Here is a 27239-nt window from a genome sequence, read left to right as displayed (position 1 = left end):
TAGGTGACTTATGTAACGATTTTCTTCATAGATATTGTGTTTTGAGGTATTTCAATCTGATCTTGTTTGGACGTATATTGTTGACTTCTCGCACGAGGATTGCCGTACATAAGCCTTCCATGCTTCATTTTAAAATTTATTTGTCTATGTTCATCATATATCCCATATTTTCTAATTTCTCTCCTCCTCGAATCATTTATATGACAGGTGGGTGAGGGGGGGGGGGGGGGGGGGGGAGGGCTTTATTTGAAAAGGGGAATTATACAAGGATGACATATTAATAGATGGCGACTCCAAGTTCTTTTAAAAAGAACCCAAAATATCTGTATCAGTTACACTCGACCCGGAAGTTGTGGAGTGGGTGCTACATGAGATCCACAAGCAGACCCGATTCTATGCCATTCAACACCAGTGCCAGTATGGATTTATACGCTAGAGCTTCAAGCCCATGCAGAGAGGGGAGAGACCACCAACACCACCACCATTCGTGCTCTACACTTTAGGTGACAATGAGATCAAGGAAGAGGACAATGATGAGTAGAGACACAGATGACTTCTCTTTTTTTTTTTTTTTTTTTCTATTTGCATATTTATATTTGTACTGATTTAATGGAATTTATTTGTATTTCTGGAATATTTCCGTTATATGGTGATCATATGTATGGTATTGTTTGTAGTTTATTTCTTGTCTTGAATACTAAGCTTGTGAAATATAACCTTACTTGTTTTGAAATGATACACATGGTTAATTTTTGAATCAAACGGATCACGAGGGGAATCTGGACGATATGATTTGATGTAAATGCTTGTTAGAAATAAAAAATTAACGTTAATTTTAAATAACCAAGTCCTTCACTTTAACTTTCACTTGAATCTAAGAGGTCTCAAAATAATTAAAAGAGTATAATTTAAATATTATTAGTTGACCATGAATATTTTCAAACCTTTTAAGTGATAAATAAGACAAGTCAATTGAATCTTAATTTTCAAATGAATTATAATATGTCAATAAATCATGCTAAGAAAAATGAGTGTTATTAATTAGAAATACCATTTGAATCCTATTTTGAAATATGAGTCTTGGAATCCCACATGAAAACTGGAAATACCATTTGATTCCTATTTTGAAATATGAATTTAATTAGACAAGCAATAAGTTCAAGTGTAATATGAACGTATATGATTGTGTTCCACTGTGAGTCTCGTTGTGTCTCCTTTCAATTGTCATCCAATCTCCACTCGCCTACAAGGAGTTCCTTATTGTATAGAGGACTACACGAGCAAATGTTTGATGCCTTCAAAGATGGTGTCTATGGAAAATATATCCCAAACTCTTGCTGCATAATCTTTGAAATCTTAATCTAAATTTGGGATTTGATTTACACTAAAACTTTAATCCAATCTTAAATCATATCACTACTTCTAAAACATAAAAAATCATCAGATATTCCACTATATCAACTTCTCCTTTAAAGCTAATTTATAGACCGGTTTTGAACTTTTAGATGACATATTACTCTCCATTTTGTTCATTTATGTGAAAGGTCGTCTGGAAAGTTCATTCCTAAAAATGATTGTCAAGCACAATTGACAAACATCAAGTTCAACATAGAATCTAAAGATCTTGACGCGCCCCTTGGTAATAAAAAAATAATTGATCCTAACAACATTCTTAAAATAAGGCCTCTCATTAATTTCTTTTCAAAAGAACGGTTTAAAAGCCTATTTTGAGAGGGAAGCAGGTAAAGATCATCATGACACCAATACATGATGAATTTACTAAGAAGTTTGTGCCCACAGTCCTACACCTACAATACAATGTAAGAACAAAAGTAAACGAACCAAAAGGGTCTGTATCACGATAGCTGAGAATACCAAATTTCCAAAAGCAGAATGCACATCAGTTAAAAAAAGTTATGTATCTAGAGAGTTTTCCCTCGCAATTGGAGATAACAAATCTTGAAGGACCTTCTGTGTTGAACTATCATCGAAAGAACATGATCAACTCCATCCTTTGCATCCACAGACTGAGTCTAATGATCAACCGACAATGTGTACACAAATCAACAAACAAACATTTAAACACTTTGAAAAGGTTGAGAGGTTGACCAATCAATAAATTATAAGGATTATGACACTTCACACTAAGGTATTTACTTAGTCGGCAAGACGGACAGGACCTTGATGGGTGTTATCGGCCGGCTAGGCTTGGTAGGTGTTGCTAATCAACTTATCTTCTATTAGTAAGGGGTTGCCCGATCGACTATGTTTTATCAATCGGTTAGTCGAGCCGACCTACGGTCCTCAATCCCTAACGAAAAACTTCTAACGACTGGGGAAAGTCAAACTATTAGGTTGATGGTGAATCACTATTATCTGATGCGTAGTTGCCCCTAGACAAATAGATCTCAATGGATGGTTGAGACTTGTTTTATTGATTTTGTATGACGTTCAGAGAGAATGCTTGATGTCTCTAATAAAACTACAGGACCAAAGGAGTTAGCTTTTTTCCTTGGGTCGGTTTCATCGTGGGTAATGACTTGAATTGCCCTATGCTCAACTTCTGGTCGACCCGCTTAGGCTTGAGCTTTCGGTTGCCTTATTTGGCCTTGGCCTTGATATGTCAGGTCACACAATCAGATCTCCCTTCAATTGGTGGACCTTCTTTTGAAATGCCTTTTTCAGTATGTACCGTCAGGCCTTCTAGAGATTTTGGCTTTTTCTGTACACAATGAACAATATTTTCAAACCAATACAATTAAAGAAAAAAATCACAATCATGAACAACCAATTCAAGACAAAAAAAAAAAAATCACTTTATATATATATATAATTAAGGAAAAAAACTCGAAAAAAAAAACTCGAACAACTTCTTAATGGAATATCTAATATTATTATGCCCCAATGATTTTTCGAATTTCAAAACATTATAATCCCAATAAAATTTTTTAGTATACTTTTAAAAATAAAATAATGAATACATTTCTTTAATTATAAATGTGTATAAATACATAAATATAAAATTAAGATCGGAAAACAAAAACCGCCATGTAATTTTATATTTTGGAGCTAATCTCGTGGCCATAACTCGATGTTACAACAAGGCAGGTGACACCTTACTAACATTTTTTGATGAGTCCTAATCACCTACAATTGTTTTAAATTTGAGATTTGCGAGGCAAAAAGCGTCTTCCCTAAGCTCTCACCTGCGGCAGTCGTACGCCCCCACCCACTCTCCGCACCCACTCTGACGCTTCCATTGATTTCACATTTCGCCCTCGCCGCAGCGCACAGAGACGATGGGTTGTGCGCAGTCGAGGATAGATAACGAGGAAGCGGTGTCGCGATGCAAAGATCGGCGTCAGTTCATGAAAGACGCCGTCGCGGCTCGCAACGCGTTCGCCGCCGCTCACTCAGCCTACGTCGTCGCCCTAAAGAACACAGGGGCTGCTCTCTCCGACTTCGGCCAAGGGGAATGTCCGGACATTGCCGTCTCTGGGACAGCCGGCACTCACATTGGTCCCTCTTCTACCTCGGGGGTCCCCTCTACCTCTTCCGCCTCCGGCGTCCCGCCGTCGATGGAGAACCTCCCTCCTCCTCCTCCACCGCTTCCTGAATTCTCCCCGTCACCTCTACATCGCTCCGTTAGCATGCCGGACCTCCCCAAGAAATACGCCGGAAAATCCCCTATGGATGACGCCATTCGCGAGGAGGACGACCATGAAGTAGATGATGAATTCCATGATCATGATGGCAAAGGGGGCGGTGGAGTGGCGCCGGAAGGCTCAGCCCCCGTCCCCTCATCCCCTGTACCTTCGCCACCGCCTCCGCTGCATTCTAGGGCGAAACCCTCTCCTTCACCTCCTCCGCCTCCAATGCCGGATTCTGGCGAAATGGGAAGATGGGATTACTTCTTCGCCATGGACGAGAATATGTCGATGCCGGGGCCATCTCTGAGTCAGGCCGTGGAGATTCGGCCGGAGACTGAGGCGGCCTCAGTCGGTGGCGATCTTGGTGAAGAGCTTCCTGCAACGCCAGAAAAGGTTGTTGTTGAGCCAGTGGTGCCAGTGAAGTCCTTGAAGAAAAAGCAAGGTGGAGTGGTGCATCATCAGCACGCAGCTTCGACCAGTGCTCTGGAGACGAAGAAGGGGAAGATTGTGGCGGCGCCTTCTAATGTTAGTTTGCTCCAGGTGCTGATGGACTTGGATGAACATTTTCTTAGGGCATCTGAAAGCGCACACGAGGTGTCGAAGATGCTCGAGGCTACTAGAATGCATTACCACTCTAATTTCGCGGACAATAGAGGTGACATTGATAACTCTCGTTTCTCATCTTGCTGTATGAGCTGCTAAGTTTTGCTGTTTTTCACTGGACGAATATTAGGCCACTTTTGAAATGGTTTATAGTTTTTGTGATTTTTTGAGATAATTAGAACGAAGTCATTTTTTTGGGTCAAACTCTAATTCTGTGATAGCTGTTTTCTTCTGTGACAATGGAGGGCACGTGGAGCGCTGAAGGGGAAGATTAAAAGTAGTGAAGCCGAGTTATTTTTTGCCGGGCTGAAGGGTGTGGTTTGTTACGCGGTAATAAAGAAGAAGCGCAAAGTTCATGGATTCCCGTGGTTGGGAAGAGAAGAAATACATGTTCAATGTGTCAATGACTCAACGAAACTGTGAATCTCTTGAGGGACTGAACAGTTGGACGAGACCAAAGGAATATTTGGCGTGGTTGTTTTTGCATCAAGCACTATGTGCAGAGTGTATATTGGTGTTTGCTGTTGTGATAGGCTGATACAGGTAGATGTGGATGTTTTTACTGGTGTGGATGAGGATTTGCTGGTTAGAGTAGGGTAGATAAGGACTAGACAATGGCTTAGAATCAGGTAGATGAGGGTAGGTAGACCGATTAGTGCTGTGTGGATAGAAATATATTGATTTGTTAAAGTTCGGAGAATAAAGGTAGACTTTTGGGTTGAGCCGAGCATATGAATATAACTAGTAGAACCCAGATATGTTGTTGAGCCTAATTTCTTCCAAGCTAGTTCAAAAGTGGGGTTCAATTTGATTATCTTAGCTTTCATTATTGTGGCAAGTGAACAATTGTGACTGAGACCACAAAAAATAAGATGCTACATTTTTTCTCTCATTTTCAACTATAGAAGTTGGCATTTGAAATTAAAAACATGCACATTTTTTTCATTTGTCTATCCCTTATATCCAAATGGCAAATGAACATATTAATGTTGGAGGTTGGACAATGAAAGTGAAGCGAAAAAACACAAGTAGCTTCTTGTACTGTTAAGGAGGGTGAAGGCTAAAGCTAAAGAGATTTCTTGGTCCTCAATTTCTTATGTGCCGCTCTCTACGAAGTTGATAATGAATAAATTCCTTTAGGCGTGAAATGTGAAGACTTTAGAGATCTTTGTGCTAGCTTTTCCCTCAAACCAGTGAAGTTGATGATCTACTTAGGGGTTTTGAATCAATGACAATGGGAGTAGAGTTGCGAACGACTATATTAGATTTCAATAACAAATTTTGAAGGCAATTTTTTGCTGATATAAACCAAAACGTGTTCACTAATAATGAGGCAAATTTTGGGATAACTGTAGTAGTAAAGTTGTTGGGTGGGTGCCAAACCTGTCTACAATGGAATTTACTTGGGAAGTGTACTATTGAAGTTTTTGGTAGGTTTACTAACAAGGTTCTCTTTAAAGACCACCTTAAAGCTGGAAGATGGTGTAAGCACACAATCATTGGAGACAAGTTAAGCAGACTGCTTATTAGAGAAGTGCAAAGGGCTAGCTAGGGAGAGTTAGTCTAAGAGATTGGGGAGCCATTTGCCATGGAGAAAACTGGAGAGAAATAATGTGTTGAAGAGGAAGGAGATGCAAGCACTTCCCTTGTTGGGATGTAAGTTAGATGCCAAGGAGAAAATGGTGAGTTCATGACATTTTACACTAGAGCTCAAATTGGAAGGGGGCTAGATCTTGGTAGGCTAGAAAGATGAGGCAGTTGGCATGGATGCTTTTTTCATTATAACAAAGAAAAGTGATGTAGAATATGGATGCATATTTGAAGCAGTTCCATTTTTATTTACGCTTCCTTGAGCTTCATTAGCCATGAAGAAATCTTATTCACTTTCCAAAGACTTAGATTATAAACAAAGTATATCTTTATAGTAGTTATCAAGGTGTTTGATGAAGAACATCAAGCTAATTTTTATGGCTCTATTATAAGATATATATCAAGATCTTAAGATGGGATTGAGGATTAGAAGATCATTATTAAGTTAAGTATGAATAAAGTGTGAAGCCTCTTAAATGGAATGAATTTGAACTCTCAAACATCGAGGCATCTTTTGATGTACGATTGGAATTTTCATGCAACTCTAGAGTCAAGCGTGCTTGTGCGGGAGCACTCTTTGGATGGGTGACCTCATCGGAAGTTATATTAATGGGGCAAACCATGATGCCATTATGCCAAATCGAAGAATATATCAATGGGTGAGAATTTGAGCTGTTATAAATGTTATCATTGCATTACCCGAGTCTGAAGATGGGAACTAAGTGTCATAGATAAAAAAGTGTTATGTCTTGGGAGCCATCTTTTGAACTCTAGTTAGGGCAAAATACTACTTGGTGAAAGCCACCTCTTAAATTTATATGGGCCACTTTTAGAATCTTATCTGCTTGGTGGATTATTATGAGTCAAGAAAACTAATGAGGACGTTAGGTACTTAAGTAGGGGAGATTTTGAAACAAAATGAAATTAATGCTTAAACATTGAGGTGTCTTTTGGTTTAACAATTGGAATTTTATTTAAAACTCCAAAGTTTAGCGTGCTCTTGTTAGAGCACTCCTGGGATGAATGACCTTCTTGGAAGTTACATTAATGGAATAAAACAATGAGGATATTTGGCCAAAGTGGACAATATCTTGATGGGTGAGAGTTTGGCCTATTACACAAGGAGCATTGATATAGAACTCATTAAATTGGAATAAAAATTAAAATTTTAGTAAAAAAAAATTGAGTTTTGAACCTTTACTTTTTAATTCTCATATGGAACGCTTAGGATTATTTTTTTAATGTTAATCAGCTTTTGGCTTGATTAAGAAATCATTTGCTTGTCCACTCCCTGTGTTTCTCTCTAGAATCTAAAATCCCTTGATTGTGGGTGAAGGATTGGCACAAATTCTACTCTCTTTTCTATTTTGCTTAACTATCCATTAGTTTTTTTCTCATTCTTCCAAATTTTCAATTTAGAAAATTTATTACTAATTTAATGCTTTAAGTTTCTAGAATGAATGAAAAAAAATGTTTTGGTGTTTTAAAAAAAATGAAAAGTATAGCTAATGTAGCTTTGAGGTTTAAAGCTTGGGGGTCAAGTTCTTTTTTTAGTTCTTTTTGGTGGAATACTATAGTATCTTTATTTTCTTGCCGCGCTCTTTTTATGACATATTCTCCCATCTTTTGAACATTTTATTGAAGCATTCTATCAAGCCCTACAGCCACAAATTCTAAATCATATTGAAGCTGTCAACTAAACTAGAGATCCTCTTGACCCAGTTTTTGATCATCCTTTCTCCACTCTCAAGACACTTTGCATCTCCACCACGTATTTAAAGTTTGACCTACACACATTCTCCTAACATCCCAAAGCTATTCCACTCACCCCGTCTTTTCATCTTTACTCTATTCCACTAACACAATATTTCAACGCTAGTAAAATCTGTCAATTTACTAGGCCATCTTGACATAATCTTGATTTTTTGTCATCCTTTGCCTCCAAACTGCTTAAAACATCACTAAACATCTCAAATTACATCTTGTTACACTATCCTAACATTCCTCGATGGTTTCATGCTTTGGATTCTTCATTAGATGAAACTCTCGATTTAAATCCCCAAGTTATCTGGTTGGCTATGACCTAACCCCTTAGCCAACATGTTCCTCCCAACCATCACCTTTAATAAAATTATTTTAATCAGTTAAGAGTGTCTCTCATATCCTTAGCCTCTCTTCACAACAAAAGAAAGCTTTGGATCACCCCTGCTAAGCTACATACTTGAGCTAAAAGCCTGTATTTTGACAAATCAAAGGCAAGGTTTGCATCAGTGCTACTACAATGTAACTTTATCAATTAATACCACTTGAATTAGGAATATTATTTTTTAGCATTGGATAATGTCTATCATCATAACTTTTTGCTTTTTAATTTTATTAAAATTAATTGCGATAGATGTCCTGTGTTATCCTATGATTTATTGGCAAACTTAGAACTAATGTAATATTTTAAATATTTGTTGGAATGTATTAGAGTATGTTTTGGTGTTTTGAAAAAATAATAGTCTTTCTCTCGAGCCGGGTGCTTCTACGTACTCTCATTTGGTTTTTATTAGTGGAAAACTTGGATATTTTTCTTCTATTTGTTAATCTCCCGCACGATTTTTTATAAGATCTCATATCTTCATATTAAAGCATTTCCTTAAAATATATTATTTATTTATTTGTCATCTGCTCTACGATCTAATCTTCACATATTTCCCTAATATGTCAAAGCCTTTCTGGTGCCTCTATACACGTTTGAGGCTCTCCACTAGCACACTTGTTGATGAAAAACTGTTATGATATAAGGGTATTCTTCTAGTGTAGCAGATTTCTTAAGAGATAGGGAGAAAGAGGCTTAGTTAGGTAGGACTAATAAATTTTTTCTGAAACTGTGTAATATACTCATGAAGAGTTATATCATTAGTGTTGAATTAGTTAGTATACCTAAAGTTAATTACACATTCTAGAACTCCTCTAAGAGAGTACCAGGATTGCATAGAAAAGAGATGGGATAGTCTAATTACACTCATCCAAGTTGCTCCATTAACCTTGTAATCTTGTCTAGGTCAGGAATTATAATTATCTAGCACATTAAGAACTTTAGGCGCCCCCCCCCCCCCCCCCCACCAAATCCCCGTTTTAGAAAGTTATTTTATATTAATTTAAATTTATCAAGATTATTTATTTTAAATTAGTCTAATTAGATATATTCAAGTTAGTTGTTAAGTTATTTTAAGTTTTAACTAATTTAATTTCTTAAATAATTAAATTTGATTATTAATACTATTTAATAAATTTTAGTTAATTAATTTTTGTTATTATAGATAATTTTTTTGTTAGATTTATCGAGCCCAAAACTATCATGCTTGGATTCCAACATTCAAAGGTAAAGTTCTTCGGAACTTGTATTCTTCTCTAGTCTTTGCTTCTATGTAGAAGCGTCTAATCTCAACATTTTAATGAATTACTTGTTCTTCTATAAGAAGCACGAGTTAGCAGTTGAATCCCATTTCTAGTTGCCCATCACGTGGTGAACCAATCACCGCCCGTTGACAAATACAAAAGCCATTTTCAAGTAGCGATTCATCGCCATCACCATCTCCTTCATCCATAGTGGGATCAAAATTGGCGAATGACACTGACCATAAATGTTTGGGTTCCCTCATTTTTCTCTTCTGCTATTGCGCTAAATCCCTTAAATCCACTAAACACCCTTATGTATAATAAATCTGAAATTTAGATCAAAATGGAGGTATATTAGGATTTAAGATTCCGACAGATTTAATTTATCCATTTTGACCCTTTAGCAGAATTTAAAGGTCAAATCTCGCTTAAATTCTGCTCAAATCCAATACCTGACAGCCACTAAATGCACAATAATACATAGAAACGTGCTAATTAAGTTGTTTTAATATAACAAAAATGTATGAGAATAATTATCATGACTCGACCCGAAGCTTTGAATTAACCAAGGTGAGAACAGAAGGTCAGACAGTGGAAAATAAATTTTTTCTATAACTAAAATCTTAATGTATGAAAGAACTATTAAAAATTGAATCAAAACAATACAGTTAAATTTATCTCATTTATGGTAGTTCACATCTTTTATAAATACTCTCTCTTCTATCACGCATCTTTAATCAATTAATTAAATTTGAAAAGTTAATTTAAAACAATAGTAAGCTAAACAAAACTAGTGAATACTTATGCTTCTAAATTATTATAATTCAATAAAAAGAAAGATAATATACATGTTAATTAAACAATATAAAAAATATGTGTATTCGACGGTCTGTACTATATATTATGATCATTCAATGTGATTTTAAACTTTCACTAGCTTAATATATCACTTAATATTAATATCTTTTTAATCTGTATATATCTGTCACAGGAGCATTGTCTAAAAATTATATCATATAAGGTACTTCAATATCAATATTATTTTTTATTTACGTTCATGAATATCTTAGTGTTCCTCTGTTAGTACCATAAAATGATTATTCCATCATAGCCAAACATGCGCATGCGTGCAATCTTATTTTCTTTTCATATAATTTAATAAACTGAATTATGCATTCGAATGACATGCAAAAATCAATGACATACACTCAATTTAATATAATGAACTTAAAAGTCAATAAAATCTATCTAAGCTAGTCAGTGTAAATCATATTTAGCAGAACTCAAATATTAGTACAATTTAAAAGTATAAGTACTCACCTTGCTTTTAGATGATTCTTTTAGCCACTTAATCCTTGATGTTCTCCATTTAGTGTCTAAAAGACAAAACATAATGTTTTATTACCTTCATTATTTCTCTTACTCAATAATCTAAAGTATTTCCCAATTAAATGTTATTTTAGGTATTAATTTATCTTCTAAATTAAAAGACATATAAGTAGAACTTACCTCAATTTTATTTGTTTGCTCCTTCCTCGATCCCCTCTATTGATTATACCTTCAATAATTTTGATTTAATTTAAAAGTACTATTAATACTTTAATAGTTAGACATATATGTTAAATTCATATGTAACATGGTAAAATTTTAACTCATCTTAACTTTTATTTATTGATGCCATCCTCTTCTTGATCCAAATGTTAAATTTCTATAACTTGAATCATGATTTAATTAAACTTTACTATTAGTAATTAATAACATATTAAATTCATAAATTTATTTTTAAACCCTTATCACAGTTTGGCTCTAACCCACACAAAGCCCTCTTCTAATGCTTTGAAGCCTCCTCGTCAGCTCAAAACCCGCAAAGTAATCCTTCCTGCTCGACAAAACTAGAGCTTGCTCGACTCTTTTATCCTGCACGCTCAGCTTCGCTTCTTTTCCTTCGCTTCTCTACTTATTCTTTTGACTTCTTGTCCTCCTCTGGAAACAATCCCTCCTTTCTTCTTCCTCTGCTTTCGGTTGTGGCTCAACCTAGCAATGCACGCGCGCTCGTCGTCTTCCTCCTCCTCAGTATGCGAGGACTCCTATCGTAGGCACAAGAGTTCCTTTTCCTCTACTACGGTTCGAGTTTTCTTCTTTACTTCACACCCAAGCTGCTTGATGATCATGTGTGAAGATACACCTTCGATCTCCTCCCACGACGTCGCTCACACAATAGCAATGTGCGTAGGGCTTTGACTAGGGTTGCACATAAGCTATCTTTCTCTTCTTCCATTTGCTTTTTCTCTCTCTTGCTATCTCCCCTCTGATTCGATTCAGAGAAAAGATGCTAGAATAATCATTTTAATTTTAGTGAGGGTTGCGTCTCTTTAAAACGATACAATGCGCCTAGGGTGGCAAATTGGTAGGCATAAGATCCCTCTGACTTTGGTTCGATCCCTACGGGGAAATCATTATTTCATTTTAGAGAAAATTACATATATATATATATATATATATAGATATATATATATCAACGCTATAGCTCCCCCGTCTTTGGAACCTCCTATCGTGGAGGCGAGGGAGATTCTTCACTCCATGTGCCCTAGAACCTATCAATGATATTACAGGTATAAATACTTCTGCTGCTTCACAACCGCCTCATCAGGTTCAAAAAGATGTCAATTTTTCTCAGACTCATGGGGATCATGATGTGTAATGGCCTACACCTGTTCGAGCACCTTTGGACCAATCCATTGATCAGATGAGTCAATCATCTGATGAAGAATGACAGGTCTACACATCCAGGTGGAAAAAGAAGAATATAGACCTACTTGAGCTCAGAAATTTGATGGATGATACTTTGGTTACTTTCGGTAATGGTACACATTTTACTAATTTGTTAGCCGACTCCCTTCCGAGAACTAGAGACAGAGGGAGGACTAAAGTGGGATGTCCCTAGCACTTTTGCGTCCGTTGGTGGCTTTTTGATTTTTTATTTTTATGCATTTTTGCTTTATTGAGTTTTTGTGTGTTGGATTGTGTGAGTTGGACCTTCTTTTAGACCATCTCATACAAACCTATCTGTACCTTTTCCTCTTTAATATATTAATCCTTGGGCTTTATATATATATATATATATATTACAATAATTAAGACATCACATCACAATAATAATTATTTAGCACCAATGACTAATTTAGGTCTTTTAATATTTTTTATGTATGACCCCTATATAAATTTTAAAGGCAACATACATCATTGGGAGTATGTTCGACACGACAAATGCATGCTAATTAACAACTATCACAACCAAAATATAAAATTGCATCTCATGCAACAAAATGAGCTTCTAGTATAGTGTCCATTAGCTCTATCCTTTTATGCTAAACAACTAATGGATTTTGGTCTATCATAGTATGTAATTATGTGTGAAAGTTTTGGTAGAGTAAAAGTCAACCTATGATTGTTATGGGCTACTAAGTTTATCTAAAATTTCAATTAAATTATGGTTGTTCACATTTATATAGATTTTTAAAATTATTTTTTTAATGAAAGATTAGTCAAGATGATGTACTTTAAGTTATTTGTATTCTTAGATTGGCATATCAAATTTGATTATGATTAGATAATTCTCACTATTTGATATAATATCATTTCATAATAAGAATTAATCTGTCTTGAATAGGGCCTAGTCCTAAAAGTAAATGGGATCTTTCTCAACCCACTTCTACTGCTGACCTCAAGCATATATAAATGTGGCAATATGCGAAAGAGATGGTTGAGATCATCAATTATAAGGCTCAAGCTTTAAATATTTGAATGTAGTATGAACGGTTGAATGATAGAAATGTTTTTAATTTTTTTAAAGAGTTTTACATGTTCAAATTGCAAGATAATTTTAAGAAAAGATAGTTTAGTAGGAGAGAAAGGAAATGATTTAAGTATAAGTATATGCCCAAACTCAAATTATTCAACTATAGGTTTTAGTCAAACAATAAAATGACCTAGCAAAAAATGCATTACCAAATCAAGATATTCATCTAAATTTTGTATGATTGAGATCAATAAGATTTTCTGATAGGAAAATTAAATCAAAGGATAATTTGGTCAAAGGAATGATAGTGAGGAATAATTTAGTCAAAAGAATTTGGCCAAATTGAAAATAATTTCCTAATCATAATGATGTGGGCTTTCATTTTGAACTAACTTGTTCAGCAGGTGCCAGTCTAGTGGGGAGGCTGGATCGGTCGGTTGGCTATTGGGCAGGAACTACCACCCCTTCCCTCTTCCTCCTACCTATCTTATTATAAATATGTTGTTTATTGTTTTAGGGTTTAGTTTTTGTTGTTGTCTGATTTGAGATTTCTGCTTCCGGGTGTTTCTCCTTTCTTAGGGCTGTAAGGTGCTTCAATTGTAACTCGTCCAAGGTGGTGTGTATCCTTCCACTCCTTCCTCGCTGCTGCCTTTATCTTCCCAGCCGCTACCCCACCTGCAACCTTCCTACACCTGTTCTCCTAGTTGTTAACCTCTAAGCCCTCTCTGTTGGGTCATTGGAGCCCCCAAAATCCCTTGCTTCTTGCCGCAACCCTGCTTCTAGGACACTCCCTGCTTGCTGCCCGCAATTGCTTCCACCCTGCTGCTTCAAGACCCCCTTCCCCTTCCTGTTTAGCCTCAAACCCTATCTTGGACCTCTGAACCCAACCCCACAACCTGCCGTTACCACCCCCTACCCCTTTTCTCGCCTACTATATTGCTGCAGCCCACCGACCTTGCTGTCACCTTAGGGTGTCGGCTGTGTTTGTTTTGCTTGTTTCCTATTTTGAAAAACTTGTAATCTTCTTATCGTTTAACGATAATAATTGTTTTTCCGTTGTGATATGGGTTAAGTCCGGCATCAGTTGGTATCATAGCTAACTTAATCCTAGTATTATCCTAGGGTTTCTTAGCATCCTCCCCACCCAAGCCACCTCCACAAATAAAAAAATAATAATAAAAAAAAATTGCAAACCTAAAACACACCAAACCATGGCCAAATTTGGACTTAACCAAAATTTTTGTTAAAATCAACAACCCCAAATTAATTTTCCGGCACCTTCGATTAGTCTCTTCCACCCTCCAACCAGCCATGCCTCCACAAGATACAGTCCCGAGACTACTCGAGAAGAGCAGAGACTTGCAGAGATAGATGATGGAACCCAAGGGGAGATTACCCTTGACCATGATATAAGAGTCGAAGAGGAGACATGGACAAGTATTTGAATTTGTTCCACAGGGAAGACATCAGTGATGAGGAATAACGGTCCCACCACTTCAAAATTCAATATCAGAGAAGGCCGAGAAATGAGACCACTTATGGAGGACATAAGGATTTAAGCATTAAAGTGGATGGACCGGAGTTCCACGGAGGTATGGATCAAGACGCCTTTCTCAATTGTTTGCAATTTCTCGAGTAAATCTTCAAAAATAACGACGCGCAAAGGATAAACCAGTAAAACTAGCAACCATCAAGTTGAAGAACAGTGCCCCACTATGGTGGAAAAATCTACAGAGACGGAGAAAGAGAGAGGGCGGTGACAAGATCACAAAGTAGGAGAAGATGTGTAAGGAGATACGAAGGAAGTACCTACCACCCCACTACCACCAGGATATATTTCTAAGGTTCCATCACTTGCAATAGCGAGATCTATCAGTGGAGGAGTTCATGGTCCAATTTGATCAATTGTAGATGAAGCGCAAGCTGGTGGTGTAAGAGGAGCATAGGATATCCAATATCTAGGAGGCCTAAAGTTCACTATCACCAACATTGTACAACTGTAGCTCTATTGGTCACTTGAATATGTCCAGACCTTAGCATTGAAAGTGGAATGCCAACATAAATTGAGTAGGCTGTCACTACCTGTCAGGCAGCCACCCGCCTTTGGTGACATTAGCAGGAGCACACCTCAGGGATTTTAGAAATTTGGTTCGGAGTAGGTCAGAGCCACCCCCAATGAGAAGAAGTCTGAGAAGAGTAGCACGTTTATTACAACCCCCGCCAGAAAATGCTTCAGGTGCCATGGATTTGGGCAGATCGCCTCCCGCTGTCAGATGAGCCGAGTTGTGTTTTTTGCGGAGCAGGGTGCATTGGAGGTAGTTAGCGATGAAGAGACAGTCGAGGAATAGGGTGAGGTGTATCATTACCCTATCGGATGATTTATAGATATTTGTGATTCAACAGTTCCTATAAATTGAGGATACGAGGGATTCGCAGTGGCTTCGTCATAACATTTTCTACACTCGTACTGTGAACGGGAAGACATGCACTCATCATCGTTGGAGGGAGCAACACTGACGTGGCGTCTACGCAGATAGTAGAGAAATTGAGCCTCATGATTCGGAGGCATTCTCAGTCGTATTCTCTGACGTGACCGAAGGAGAACAAAATCAACATTAAGTGGAGTGCTTGATGGAGTTTACAATTGCAAATTAGTTGTAGGACCAGGTGTTGTGCGACGTGATTCCCATGGATACCTGCCACCTTTTGTTGGAGAGACTGACAATTTGACTGTAGGACCCATAACGACAGATTTGGAAACACCTACTCCTTCACTAAGTAGGGGAAGCACTTCTTCTTTCTCCCTTCTGCGGAGCCTGCACAGGTGCTTTTGCTAGTAGAGCAGCGTCAGTAGGATTAGTGTTGGTGACGACAGAGGGTGATAGTAATGAGGCACCAAGTTTAAACACAGGAAAGGCACAACATGGAGTATTTCTAGACGACATGATCAATATCTTGCCCCCTTGGCCACCACCAATTTAGGAGGTTCCGGTTACCCTCACTTCATATCAGGTTGAGCCAATCTTAGGTTATTTTGGGAGGATTCAGTAGTATATGAATGACACGCAGGCTCGAGCCAGTCAGTAGTGAGCTCCTAAAAGATTGGACTGATATGGATGTTTGCTTACAAGTGAGGAAAGATATTCAAGTGCCTTGGGGGATGGTGCAGTCACCAGTGGGATCGAGTTACTCTTTAGACCGTAGTCGATGAGCCTTCAATCTCAAGAGATTACAAAATCTCCATCATTAACAACGGGCAGACAGAAGCTTCGACGAATGATGTCGAAACTTTCCCAATCCTTAGAGACTAACGCAGGACTTTTACGCTGAGCTGATCTGTTTAGTAGGCTTACAGTCTAGCAAAAAGGCTGGACAGGCTGGCTGGCTATTGGGCGGGAACTATCCCCCCTTCCCCTCCTACATATCTTATTATAAATATGTTGCTTATTATTTTTAGGTTTAGTTTTTTCTTTTATTTGATGTTAGATTTCTGGCCTCTGAGCATTTCTTCCTTCCTAGTGTTGTATCTGATTGCGAAAATGTACTTTGGTTGTGACTCGTTCGGGGTGATGTGTATCCTTCCACTCCTTCCTCGTTGTCGCTTTTTATCTTCCCCACGCCAATCCATCTGCAACCTTTCTACACCTCTTCTCCCAGCCGCCAACCCATGAGCCCCTCCCTATGGGGCCGCTGGAGCCCCTTGAACCCCCTGCTGTTTGTTGCAACCTTGCTTCCACCCTATCACTTTCAATACACCCTTCCCCTTCCTGTTTGGTCGCATATCCCATCTTGGATCCTTGTTGATGGCCGCAACCCCTCATCCATCCCCGTAGCCCATCACTACCGCCCCTACCGCTTTTTATGACTGTCGTATAGCCGCAATTCACCGGCTGCCATGGCCCTAGAGAGTCGGTTGTGTTTGTATTGTTTATTTCTTGTTTAGAGAAACTTGTTGTAATTCCCCTTATCATTCAACAATAATAATTATGTTTCCATTGCGATCTGAGCTGACTCTAGTATCATATAAGAAGTTTAGCCTCTAATGTTGACCTCCATAATTCAAACTTTTTTCTGAACTCTTGCTATATTCTTATTTACAAGAAGGATACCATCTACGAAAAGCATACACCAAGGTATATTCTCCTGTAAATGTCCAGTACAAACATCCATAACTAAAACAGAAAGATATGGGCTTAAAGTCGATCCCTGATATAATCCAATTGAAATGGGAAAATACTTGATCAGTCATCATTCTATTCGAACACAACAATTCTGGTATACATATACCTGATGTAATCCAACTGAGATTTTAAATATATGATTATGCTAAAAAAATTGTGCCCAAATAATTTTAGATTATTGAAAGGTTTTTTTTTTTGTATTTTAGATAATTAATGCAAAAAGTGCATTATTGTGGGAAAAAATCCAAATAATTTAGAAAAAAAAATTAAAAAAATTGGAGAATGCTCACGCACATTTAAAATTGTGTTTATGTTTGTCATGCATGAATGCCATCTTGAAAATATTAAACTTGATTTTTTTTATCAACTTATTCCTTAAAAATTAAAAATTCAGGCTTAATAAGATATTTTTGAGCCAAGGGATGCGTTTGAAAATTTTTTAAAATCATTTGATACATTGAATAAGTAATCATATAATAATATAATTTTTAAAATTAGAAAATAGAAAATTATTTGCGTGGAATTATTTTTACTGAATTACACATTGTCTAATATATCTTTGGTAAATAAGTTATTTTATTTGGTATTATGGTTAGTTCACAGCAAAAATCAGAAGAAAATAAGCCAGAAGTCTTTAATTTTTGTTCGCAATTGGATTGGACCATAGTCTAACATTGTCATAGTTGTTGAGCCTATTAAGATAGATTGAATGGTTACTATTTCATCTTCTTGACTTGATTCCCTTGAAGCAAACCTGATCTGACGTCACCCCGCTTCAATTTCTCGCTCCTCAAACTTTTTTAAGCAAATTTGTTCATCGAAATCCTAGGGTAGACCTAGTGCTACACAAAAATTGTTTGGCTTGGTCAGCCATGACTTGGGCTTACCCACGAACCCTAGCACCTATGTCTATGTTAGGGTTTGAGGCCATCACCTTGGTGAGCAATAAAGCTAGAGGAATTCAATTCACTCATCTTCAGTGTGGTGAGAAGTACTAATATTTCTCCAGAATCTTCGTCTTTGGTGATAAAGACATGAGTTTGATTAGTCCATTAATGATGGCTATGATCTCCCGAGCTAGCTAGAAGGGATTTGTAAGTGCTAGGGAGGCTTTGAGAAGCTAAAGAAGATCTGGAGTGAAGAGCCTTGTAATGGGAGCAGCTCTCTTGCAAAATAGCTCTTCATCTAACTTCAACCATGGTATTTATGCTTAATCTTTTTTCTGCTTTTGCCATTTGGCCTGATCAAAGAAGATCAGTGGCTAGGGAGATGCTACAGATGGCAAGTGGAACATTACTTGAAGCTTGTTGGTGGGGAAATTTCATTAGCCATTGGTTCTTGTTTTTATTCTGATTAGCCATGATTTTCACCCAAGCTAAACTCGTGTTTAATGACTTTAGCTAGGGTTGAGCTATTGAAGTGGTGACATTGGTGTGTCAGGCAATTAATAGAATTACTACCCTCATTTAATTTCACCTTTTAAAGATTTTAAATTCATTTAGTTCTGAGTAGGTCTAAATGGGCATTTAACCTAATTGACCTCTTTCATGAGGTTATATGAGTTATCCCAATCAGGGTTAGCTTTCTTACATTCCAAATCGTCATGTATGAATTTGTTCTACCAAGAGACATTCCAACATGAGCTCGGGGCCCATTTAGGTTTATGGTATTTTAAATGAACCAATTTTGACCTTTCATAATTATGAGGTTAACCATGTTCAAGCCAAGGGTCAATTGAGCTCAACTCATCTATTATGGTTAATAAAATAATTTTCTTGAGTTGGTTGAGCTCGTTCTGGCTAGAGTGCTCAAATTGATCAAATTAACTTTAAGGATCAAAATAAGGTCAAGAAGGTTATGTGAACCAATTGGTTTATACAAGAGCCAATTAAGGTCAAGTACTTATTATTGACATTCTGGAATCTTTCTAAAATAGTCAGTACCATTAATTTGAGTAATTTGATTGAAATTGACTATATGGGTTCTGTGTAAGCAAGGGGATCAATTTATTAATTTGGTCAAGGGATCCAATTTGGAGTTTACGAAAAATTAATTTGCCTTTATTGGATTATCAATAACCCAATCAAATCCTTACAAGAAATTGGTTGGGAGCTATTTTTCAATTCTAGGGTATAAACTACCATTGACCTAAAAAGATCTTTTTGGGTCGGGCTAAAGTAGACAGGGTTTTACCCTATTTTAAAAGTCATTTGTGGTTAAGTTGTTATTATTTGATGAGAATTATTGTGGAGAGGGATTGACCAGATAATATGGTCATCTGGTTGGACTTCACCAGATGCTAATAGGAATCCTAAGGCAAGTTAGTTTGATATTACTTGACCACCGGTCAAATTAGGCAAAAATTTTCTGTGCAGACTCCTGAAGTAGCTCTACGTGCGGCGCAGGGTATTCCTGAGTTATTTCTGAGTTATTTTCAATAATCCCGAAATAACCCAGAAATAACCCAAAAATAAAGCCCGCGGGTTATTTCTGGGTTATTTCGGGATTATTGAAAATAACCCAGAAATAACCTGAAAATAACTCATGAATAACCTGTCCCGCACGTAGAGGTACTTCAGGTGTCCGGACAAAAAATGCGCGCCAAATTATGACCCACAAACAATACATATACAAACAATATATAGGAATTTTCATACTCATTTACATTACAACGGCTATTAACTGAACAAATCGGTATATTGGATAATTTTTATTACAAAAAATGTATCTGTTGTGATCAACTGAGGCTAATTATAGTCAAATTTGTAAACATGATTTCCTTGACCTAGTCTTGGATTTTCGTTATCATTTGGCCTCCAAACCACTTGGAATTTTACCAGATCACATTTGAAGACATTTTGCCGACATTTTAAAGTGTTTTCATGCCCTCAATTATTTACTTTAAGTTAAAGCCATTTTGCTGACATTCTGCAGTATTTTCATGCCTCAATTTTTTACCATAAGAACCCTTTGTTCCTTTACCCTAAGAACCCTTTGACATTCTCAAGTATTTTAATGCCCTTACTTTAGAATGTCGGCAAAATGTCTTCAATGTGATCCAGTAAAATTCCAAGTGGTTTGGAGGCCAAATGATAACGAAAATCCAAGACTAGGTCAAGGAAATCATGTTTACAAATTTGACTATAATTAGCCTCAGTTGATCACAACAGATACATTTTTTGTAATAAAAATTATCCAATATACCGATTTGTTCAGTTAATAGCCGTTGTAATGTAAATGAGTATGAAAATTCCTATATATTGTTTGTGGGTCCTAATTTGACCGGTAGTCAAGTAATATCAAACTAACTTGCCTTAGGATTCCTATTAGCATCTGGTGAAGTCCAACCATATGACCATATTATCTGGCCAAGCCCTCTCCAGGCATCCCTCTCTTCCTCAATTAGGGTTTGTTAATCAGTTTTGTGGTGAGTTTTGTTCGAGACAGCCGCCGACATCCCTCTTTTCTTCACTTAGGGCTTGTTACTCAGTTTTGGTGTGTTTTGGTGGGGACGGCCGCCGGCGTCCCTTTTTTCCCAACAAGGGCTGTATCTGAGGGTTTGGGTGGTGCTCTGGCTATATCTCACTTCCCAGGTGGTGCTTATCTTCCCTTTCCCCTTCTGTATCTTCCTCACATCACTTCCGGCCGTCTTCCATGCTGCAGCTGCCTCTGAACAGACATCTGCTGCTGTTTTCCTGCGGTTTTCCCATCCCAACCACTGCCACCCGCGTTTTGGCTTGTTGCCGCCATCTCGGAGAGCAAGGAGTTTGTCTCTTCCTGTTCCAGCATCCCCAGCCATCACTACCACTTGCTATTGCCGTTATCCTGCTGTCCCCGGCCATTCCTACCATCTGTCAACCCTCAGCCGCCCCAAAACCCTCTACCTTGCTTCTGCCTCCCCCAAACGGCAAGGTGCTGATGCTTGTCTTGCTGTTCTTTTACTGTTCCTTCTCTTTTCTGCTTGCTGCCGCCTAGGACAACAAGCCAACATTGTTGTGTTGTTGTTTCTCTACAATCTAGCCCCTCCTTTACCTTGCCACTACCTTTTCAAACTCCTAAAGGCCACCGCCGTCAACCTGAAATCCACCCTTGTGGGCGCCCTGTGCATGTTTGTTGTCGTTTTATGTTTTAAGTGTGATTGGGTTGTCATCACATACTTGCTTTCAGTAATAACATTTGTTTTCCTATTGATTATTTGGGTTAACTTTGGTATCACTAGATCTATTGTTGTACATTCCATGAATTAAGTTTTAGATCTACGCAACAATGCTTTTAGACTCTAAAGTTGACATTCATAATTCAAGTTTTTCTCAAATATTTCTCTAATCTTATCTACAATAAGGATATCATCAACGAGAAGCATACACCAAGAATTGCATAAGAAATAGGTTTATTTATTATTTTCTTATTTCAAAAAGATTTTGTTGGTATTATTAGGTTGGGTGGAGGGTTTATGATTCAGCCTTTTTCTGCTTTAGAAAGAATTGAGAAGGAGCATATTAAATGATATTGTCTTTCTTCAAAAAATAAACTCAAGATGAATGATGGTTTTACCTAGCTTTTCTTTGAAATGTTGATTCTTCGTCTATTTGTGTATAAATATTCAGTCATTTTGGTTTTATGTATTTTCTTGTAGGGCATATTGACCATTCGGCAAGAGTGATGCGAGTCATCACATGGAATAGATCATTTAAAGGCATGCCTTATGCAAATGATGGGAGAGATGACTTTGATAATGAGGAGTGGGAAACTCATGCCACTGTATTGGATAAGATGCTAGCATGGGAAAAGAAACTCTATGATGAAGTCAAGGTAATTTGCTTCTGCTAATGTTATTTACATAAGAGGGCTGTTATGGAACCATGATAGGTGGCATTCAGTCTGAACTGAAGATTGGTTTCAAGTCCTGAAATCGCTTCTTTACTTTGTACATCAACCCTCTTTAGAACATTCATTGACAAGAGCTTTATGCTTTGGATGTCTTTTTAGTATTAGTTATATGGAATTTGATGCCCAAAGGAGTTTTTGTTATTCTAATGAAAAATTGAATTGCCTATTTTATAGTCCATTTCAACTTCAATAGTTTTGGATCGACATATTATTGAACCTTTTTTACTTATAGGGCTATAAGCAAATAGGCGCAATCAATGTATTGGTGAGCTTTTAAATTTTATTCATATTTATTCAATTATGTTATAATTGAAAATAAATGAGTCTTATATGAATGAGCATCTATCAATTCATTGAGTGCACTTGTTTGCTAGCGACCAAAGATACACGCATTTGCAACACCGTCACCATTTTTCCTCTCCTCAAGTAGAAGTAATGCTACCGGATGACCCATTTTTTACTTGCAACATTATTAATCACCAATAAGTTGGGAAATTTCAAAAGATCTGAGAAGGGTATATTTATTACTAATCATTTAATTTAATTAGTTTTATTTAAATTAATGAAATTGTGAAGCCTTTTTAAATGGGAAATTTAAATTTTTTTGGTCAGGATATCTGTAGAAATTTTGGTTATTAGCCTCTAATCTTATGCTGCATTAGCAGCCTTGTTGCTTGTGTTAGATGTAAGTTAATGACCAAAATTAAGGAACTTTATGTGAATTTTGTTATTTTAGACCTCGTAGGCGAGGAAAACTAAGAAGTCGTCTGAGTGGAGGAAGAGTATTTTGGTCCCTATTTTTAAGAATAAAGGGGAAGAGTGCGCAAATTATAGAGGAATTAAGTTGATGTGTCATACTTTAAAATTATGGGAGAGGTTAATTGAGCATAGGTTAAGACGTATTACAAAGATTTCTCATAATCAATTTGGATTTATGCTGGGCAGGCCTACCATGAAAGCTATACATTTTTTGAGAGGTTTGATGGAGAAGTTTAATAAGGAGGATCTACATGTATTGATTTAGAAAAAACTTTCAATAAGGTTCCAGGAGATATCCTTTGGAGAGTTCTTGAGAAGAAAGGTGTTGATATAACTTATCTTCAAGTTATTAATGATATGTATGCTAGATCAGTTACTTGTGTTCGAATAGGAGGGGATTGACCAAATATTTTCCTATTTCTGTTGGATTACACAAGGATTGGCTTTAAGCCCATATCTTTTATCCTTAGTTATGGATGGTTTTACTGGACATTTACAGGAGAATGTGCCTTGATGTATGTTTTTTGTCGATGACATCCTTCTCGTGGATAAGACGAGAGAGAAAGCTCAAGAAACTTGAATTATGGAGGTCTACATTGGAGTGTAAAGGACTTCGTTTGAGTAGAACTAAAACTGAATATATGGAATGTAATTTTAGTTGTAGTTGCCCTAGTGACAGAAATGTAACTATTCGTGATCAAATTTTTAAAAGTTGTGAACGCTTTAGATATCTCAGGTTTATTATTCAAAGTGATGGTGATATAGATGGGGATGTTATTAGTAGAATTCTAGTTGGTTGAAGAGGAGAAATGCTTCGGGCCCACTGTGTGATAGAAAAGTATCGTTTAGACTGAAAGAAAAATTTTGTAAGATAGTGGTGAGACCTGCAATGCTCTATGGCGCTGAATATTAGCCTTTAAAAGAGAAGCATAAAACTAAGTTAAGTGTTGCCAAGATGAGAATGATTAGGTGGATGAGTATTAGGTGGATGAGTGGCTTTACCTGGCTTTACACTTAGAGACAATATGCGAAATGAATATATCCATGATAGGGTTGGTGTAGCTCCAGCGATGTACAAAATTAAAGAGTGTCATCTTAGATGGTTTGGTCACATTAAACGTCGACGATTTGATGATCTGATTAGGAGAGTAGATGTTTTAGATTCAACTTATGTTAAGAAAGACAGAGGTGGACCTTGGAAGACTTGGGCATGTTGTATAAAAAAGATCTTAATTTATTATAATTAAATGAAAATATGACAATAAATAGCTCACAGTTGAGAAAAAGGATTCATGTAGCCGATCCCACTTAGTGGGATAAAGGTTTTGTTGATGTTATTGTTGTTGTTTATTTGAAGGGCATTTGAGATTGTTAGTTTAGGTTTTTTAGGATATAATTCATGTCGACTCTTGTCCTTATAATGAGGAGGATCGGATTAGGTGACTTGAATTGGCAATTACTTATCTTTATGATTGGAACATCTATTATTAAATTTACTAGAATCGTCAACTCTGGTTCATGTGGGAGAAGAATCTGTTTGGTGGGACTCACAACTCTATCCTATAAACATGACAGCTCGATTGAGAGCTTACATAATTATCTTGAGTTTGATTTCATCATAGAAATTTTATAATTTTAGAATCGGTGTAGACTTTTTGAGAAGAGATTTTGTACTTATAGGAGTGATTTTAGTGAAAATACTTTATTTTAACCCGCGCAGCATTCTTTTACCGCTCAATTTAAAATACTTAGATTATTTCGGTGGAGCACATGTGGGATTTAAATTTCATGTATTTGAGTTATTTTAGCTGGAGGATTTGGTTTCTTAAAACAATTTATGTGATTGAAAGTATGGATCAAATCAAAGATTGTTATAAATGACATTTGTAAAACTTGAGGATTTATTATAAAAAAATATATAGATTTAAAAATGGATATAATTTTTGGTATTATGATTAACTGTTTGATTGGAGAAGTGTCAACAATATCATGATAATATCTTTCAAGTCTTATGTCAATTTCATACAACTAGAATTATACTAAATGTGTTATATTATCCAATTATCGTCAGGCATTAAAAATCATTAATAGCCAAATTAAGCTCAGTGAAAGTAAGAATCTTAATCTGAATATGTGATAAACTAGGAATGCTAAATTATTGAATGATTAGATAGAAAGGATGGCATAATAACATTATTGAGTACCATGATGAACTTCTAAGGTGCTTCAGTGAATCAACAACAAAGAGTAGGTAATCTCCAAAGCAAAATAATAAACCTGAAAGAAAGAAACTGAGCTGGTCTCCCTCCTTCAGCTTGTCTTCTAAAGAAGGGGAGTATGATTAGCAGATCAGTGATTCAATGATAAGGCTTGTGGAGGATAAGCCGAGCATGAGAATTACTAGAGGATTACAATTTTATCAAGAAGAATTCCAATAGGGCTGATAGGATGTTGAGAGAATTCTATCAAAATTGAGAAAAGTTGTTGAGCCAAGTGGACAGAAGCTCTCGGTAATATTCTAGCTGAGATCTGGGTAGCTTTGTTATGCTACAAATGGAATATTCATGTGTTGTGTGTGCTCTCTGAAAGTTGAGTTTGTCTGTAGTTATTTTCTATTCTACTAGTGTATGGTTATTTACTATGCATCTCCCACACGCAACTGGTTTTATTTATTTGTCATTGCAAAAGGCTGTTTTTTTTTTTAATTATTTTTCCAAACTTAATGATGTTTAAAATTTGTTAAAACCAGGCAGGAGAGCTCATGAAAATTGAGTACCAGAGGAAGGTTTCTTTGTTGAATAAGCAAAAGAAGCGTGGTGTCAATCCTGAAACAATTGAGAAGACCAAGGCAGCTGTCAGCCATTTGCACACCAGATACATCGTCGACATGCAGTCAATGGATTCCACGGTTTCAGAAATTCAACATTTACGTGACAACCAGCTTTACCCAAGACTAGTTGACCTTGTTGATGGGTAAATTTTACTACAAATGTCTTCTATTGAAAGTATTCATGTTTTTTGTCCATATGTTCTTACATACAACTGATCATGTTTGCATAATTTTCTGCACAGAATGGGAAAAATGTGGGAGGCCATGTTCTTCCATCATGATAGCCAGCTTAAAGTTGTCATCGACCTCAGAGTTCTCGATATCTCAAACGCACCCATGGAGACCAGCGAGCATCATTACGGACGTACCCTGCAGCTATACGACGTTGCCAAGGAGTGGCATTCCCAGTTTCAGAAGCTGGTGAGCCACCAGAAAGAGTACATCCAGGCCCTCAATAGCTGGCTGAAGTTGAATCTCATACCAATAGAAAGCAGCCTTAAGGAGAAAGTCTCATCCCCACCAAGGATCCATCATCCCCCAATCCAGACCCTTCTTTATGCATGGAATGACCTCCTAGAAAAACTCCCAGATGATCTAGCCAAGAGCGCCATTTTAAGCTTTTCCGCTGTCATAAACACCGTTATAGTTCTGCAACAGGAGGAACTTAAATTGAAAGAGAAATGTGAGGAAACACGGAGAGAGTACACGAGAAAGCTTCGAGCTTTCGAAGATTGGCACCACAAGTATAGTCAGAGAAGAGCAGCAGCTCCAACTGAGGGGGAGACGGATAACATGGAGATGGCGAATATGAAGGACCCTGTGACGGAGAGGAAGTTTTTGGTGGATTCGTTGAAAACCAAGTTGGAAGATGATGTTCAGGCACATCAGAAGGCATGCAAACAAGTTAGAGAGAAAACTCTTGGAAGCTTGAAGACTCATTTGCCTGAGCTTTTTAGGTCCATGTCTGATTTCTCCTTGAGCTCATCTGAAATGTACAAGAAATTGAAAGCAATTTCGCAGGTGCAGAATCTGGAGAGTGCACGCTAGCTAGCTTAATGGGGGATGTGTGCCTCTTGTATTTAGTTGTGAAATCTTTTATATTGTTAAGTTATATTACTCTTTTTGTTGTTCGATATAGATAGTACGTAGAACAAGAATTTATTTATCCTTGCTTTGTTGTATCCTATTTGTATGTGTAAAATGTCGCTGTTTCTGGCTTTATTATTATTATTATTTGCTTTGGGTTCTGCATAATTGGATGGCTGCTTAAATTCGGGTGGAAATGCTTTTTTTATGAACTTTTAATTGGGTTATTTGTATACATGTTTTCTGATGTCAGTTGAACAAGGTTTAAGTTAGGTCTGAGTTGATTAGACCTAAGGATTAGGTTAGGTTCAATTTGGTTTGGGCCTAGGGTTAGCGTTAGGTCTAGGATAAGTTAGACCTAATGTTTTAGGTTAGGTACAGTTTGGGTTGAACCTAGTGTTAGGTTATGATGTTTGGGTCAAATGTGGGTTAGACACAAAGAGGGTTGGTTGATATTTGGGTCT

General features: G+C 37.0%; 1 protein-coding gene across 1 annotated transcript; it reads left to right on the top strand.

The window, feature by feature from the left end:
* The first annotated feature begins 3178 nt into the window (after positions 1-3178).
* Positions 3179-26923, top strand: LOC110024808. Its single transcript, XM_020724968.1, has 4 exons — positions 3179-4305; positions 21847-22022; positions 25609-25832; positions 25932-26923. The coding sequence occupies exons 1-4, from the start codon at positions 3300-3302 to the stop codon at positions 26734-26736; spliced, it is 2211 nt and encodes a 736-aa protein (XP_020580627.1). The 5' UTR covers positions 3179-3299; the 3' UTR covers positions 26737-26923.
* Positions 26924-27239: the final 316 nt, after the last annotated feature.

The sequence above is a fragment of the Phalaenopsis equestris genome, unplaced genomic scaffold (genome assembly GCF_001263595.1).
Source record: "Phalaenopsis equestris unplaced genomic scaffold, ASM126359v1 Scaffold000276, whole genome shotgun sequence".
Classification (NCBI taxonomy): Eukaryota; Viridiplantae; Streptophyta; class Magnoliopsida; order Asparagales; family Orchidaceae; genus Phalaenopsis; species Phalaenopsis equestris.
Note: the sequence above shows the minus strand (reverse complement) of the source record. Positions and strands in the feature narration are given on the sequence as shown.

Excerpts from the sequence above, each read along its gene's own strand:
- LOC110024808 (XM_020724968.1), top strand. The coding sequence starts at position 3,300 with ATGGGTTGTGCGCAGTCGAGGATAGATAACGAGGAAGCGGTGTCGCGA. Across the intron at positions 4,306-21,846 it reads TAATTTCGCGGACAATAGAG|GGCATATTGACCATTCGGCA; the intron begins GTGACATTGATA and ends ATTTTCTTGTAG. Across the intron at positions 25,833-25,931 it reads CTAGTTGACCTTGTTGATGG|AATGGGAAAAATGTGGGAGG; the intron begins GTAAATTTTACT and ends TTTTCTGCACAG.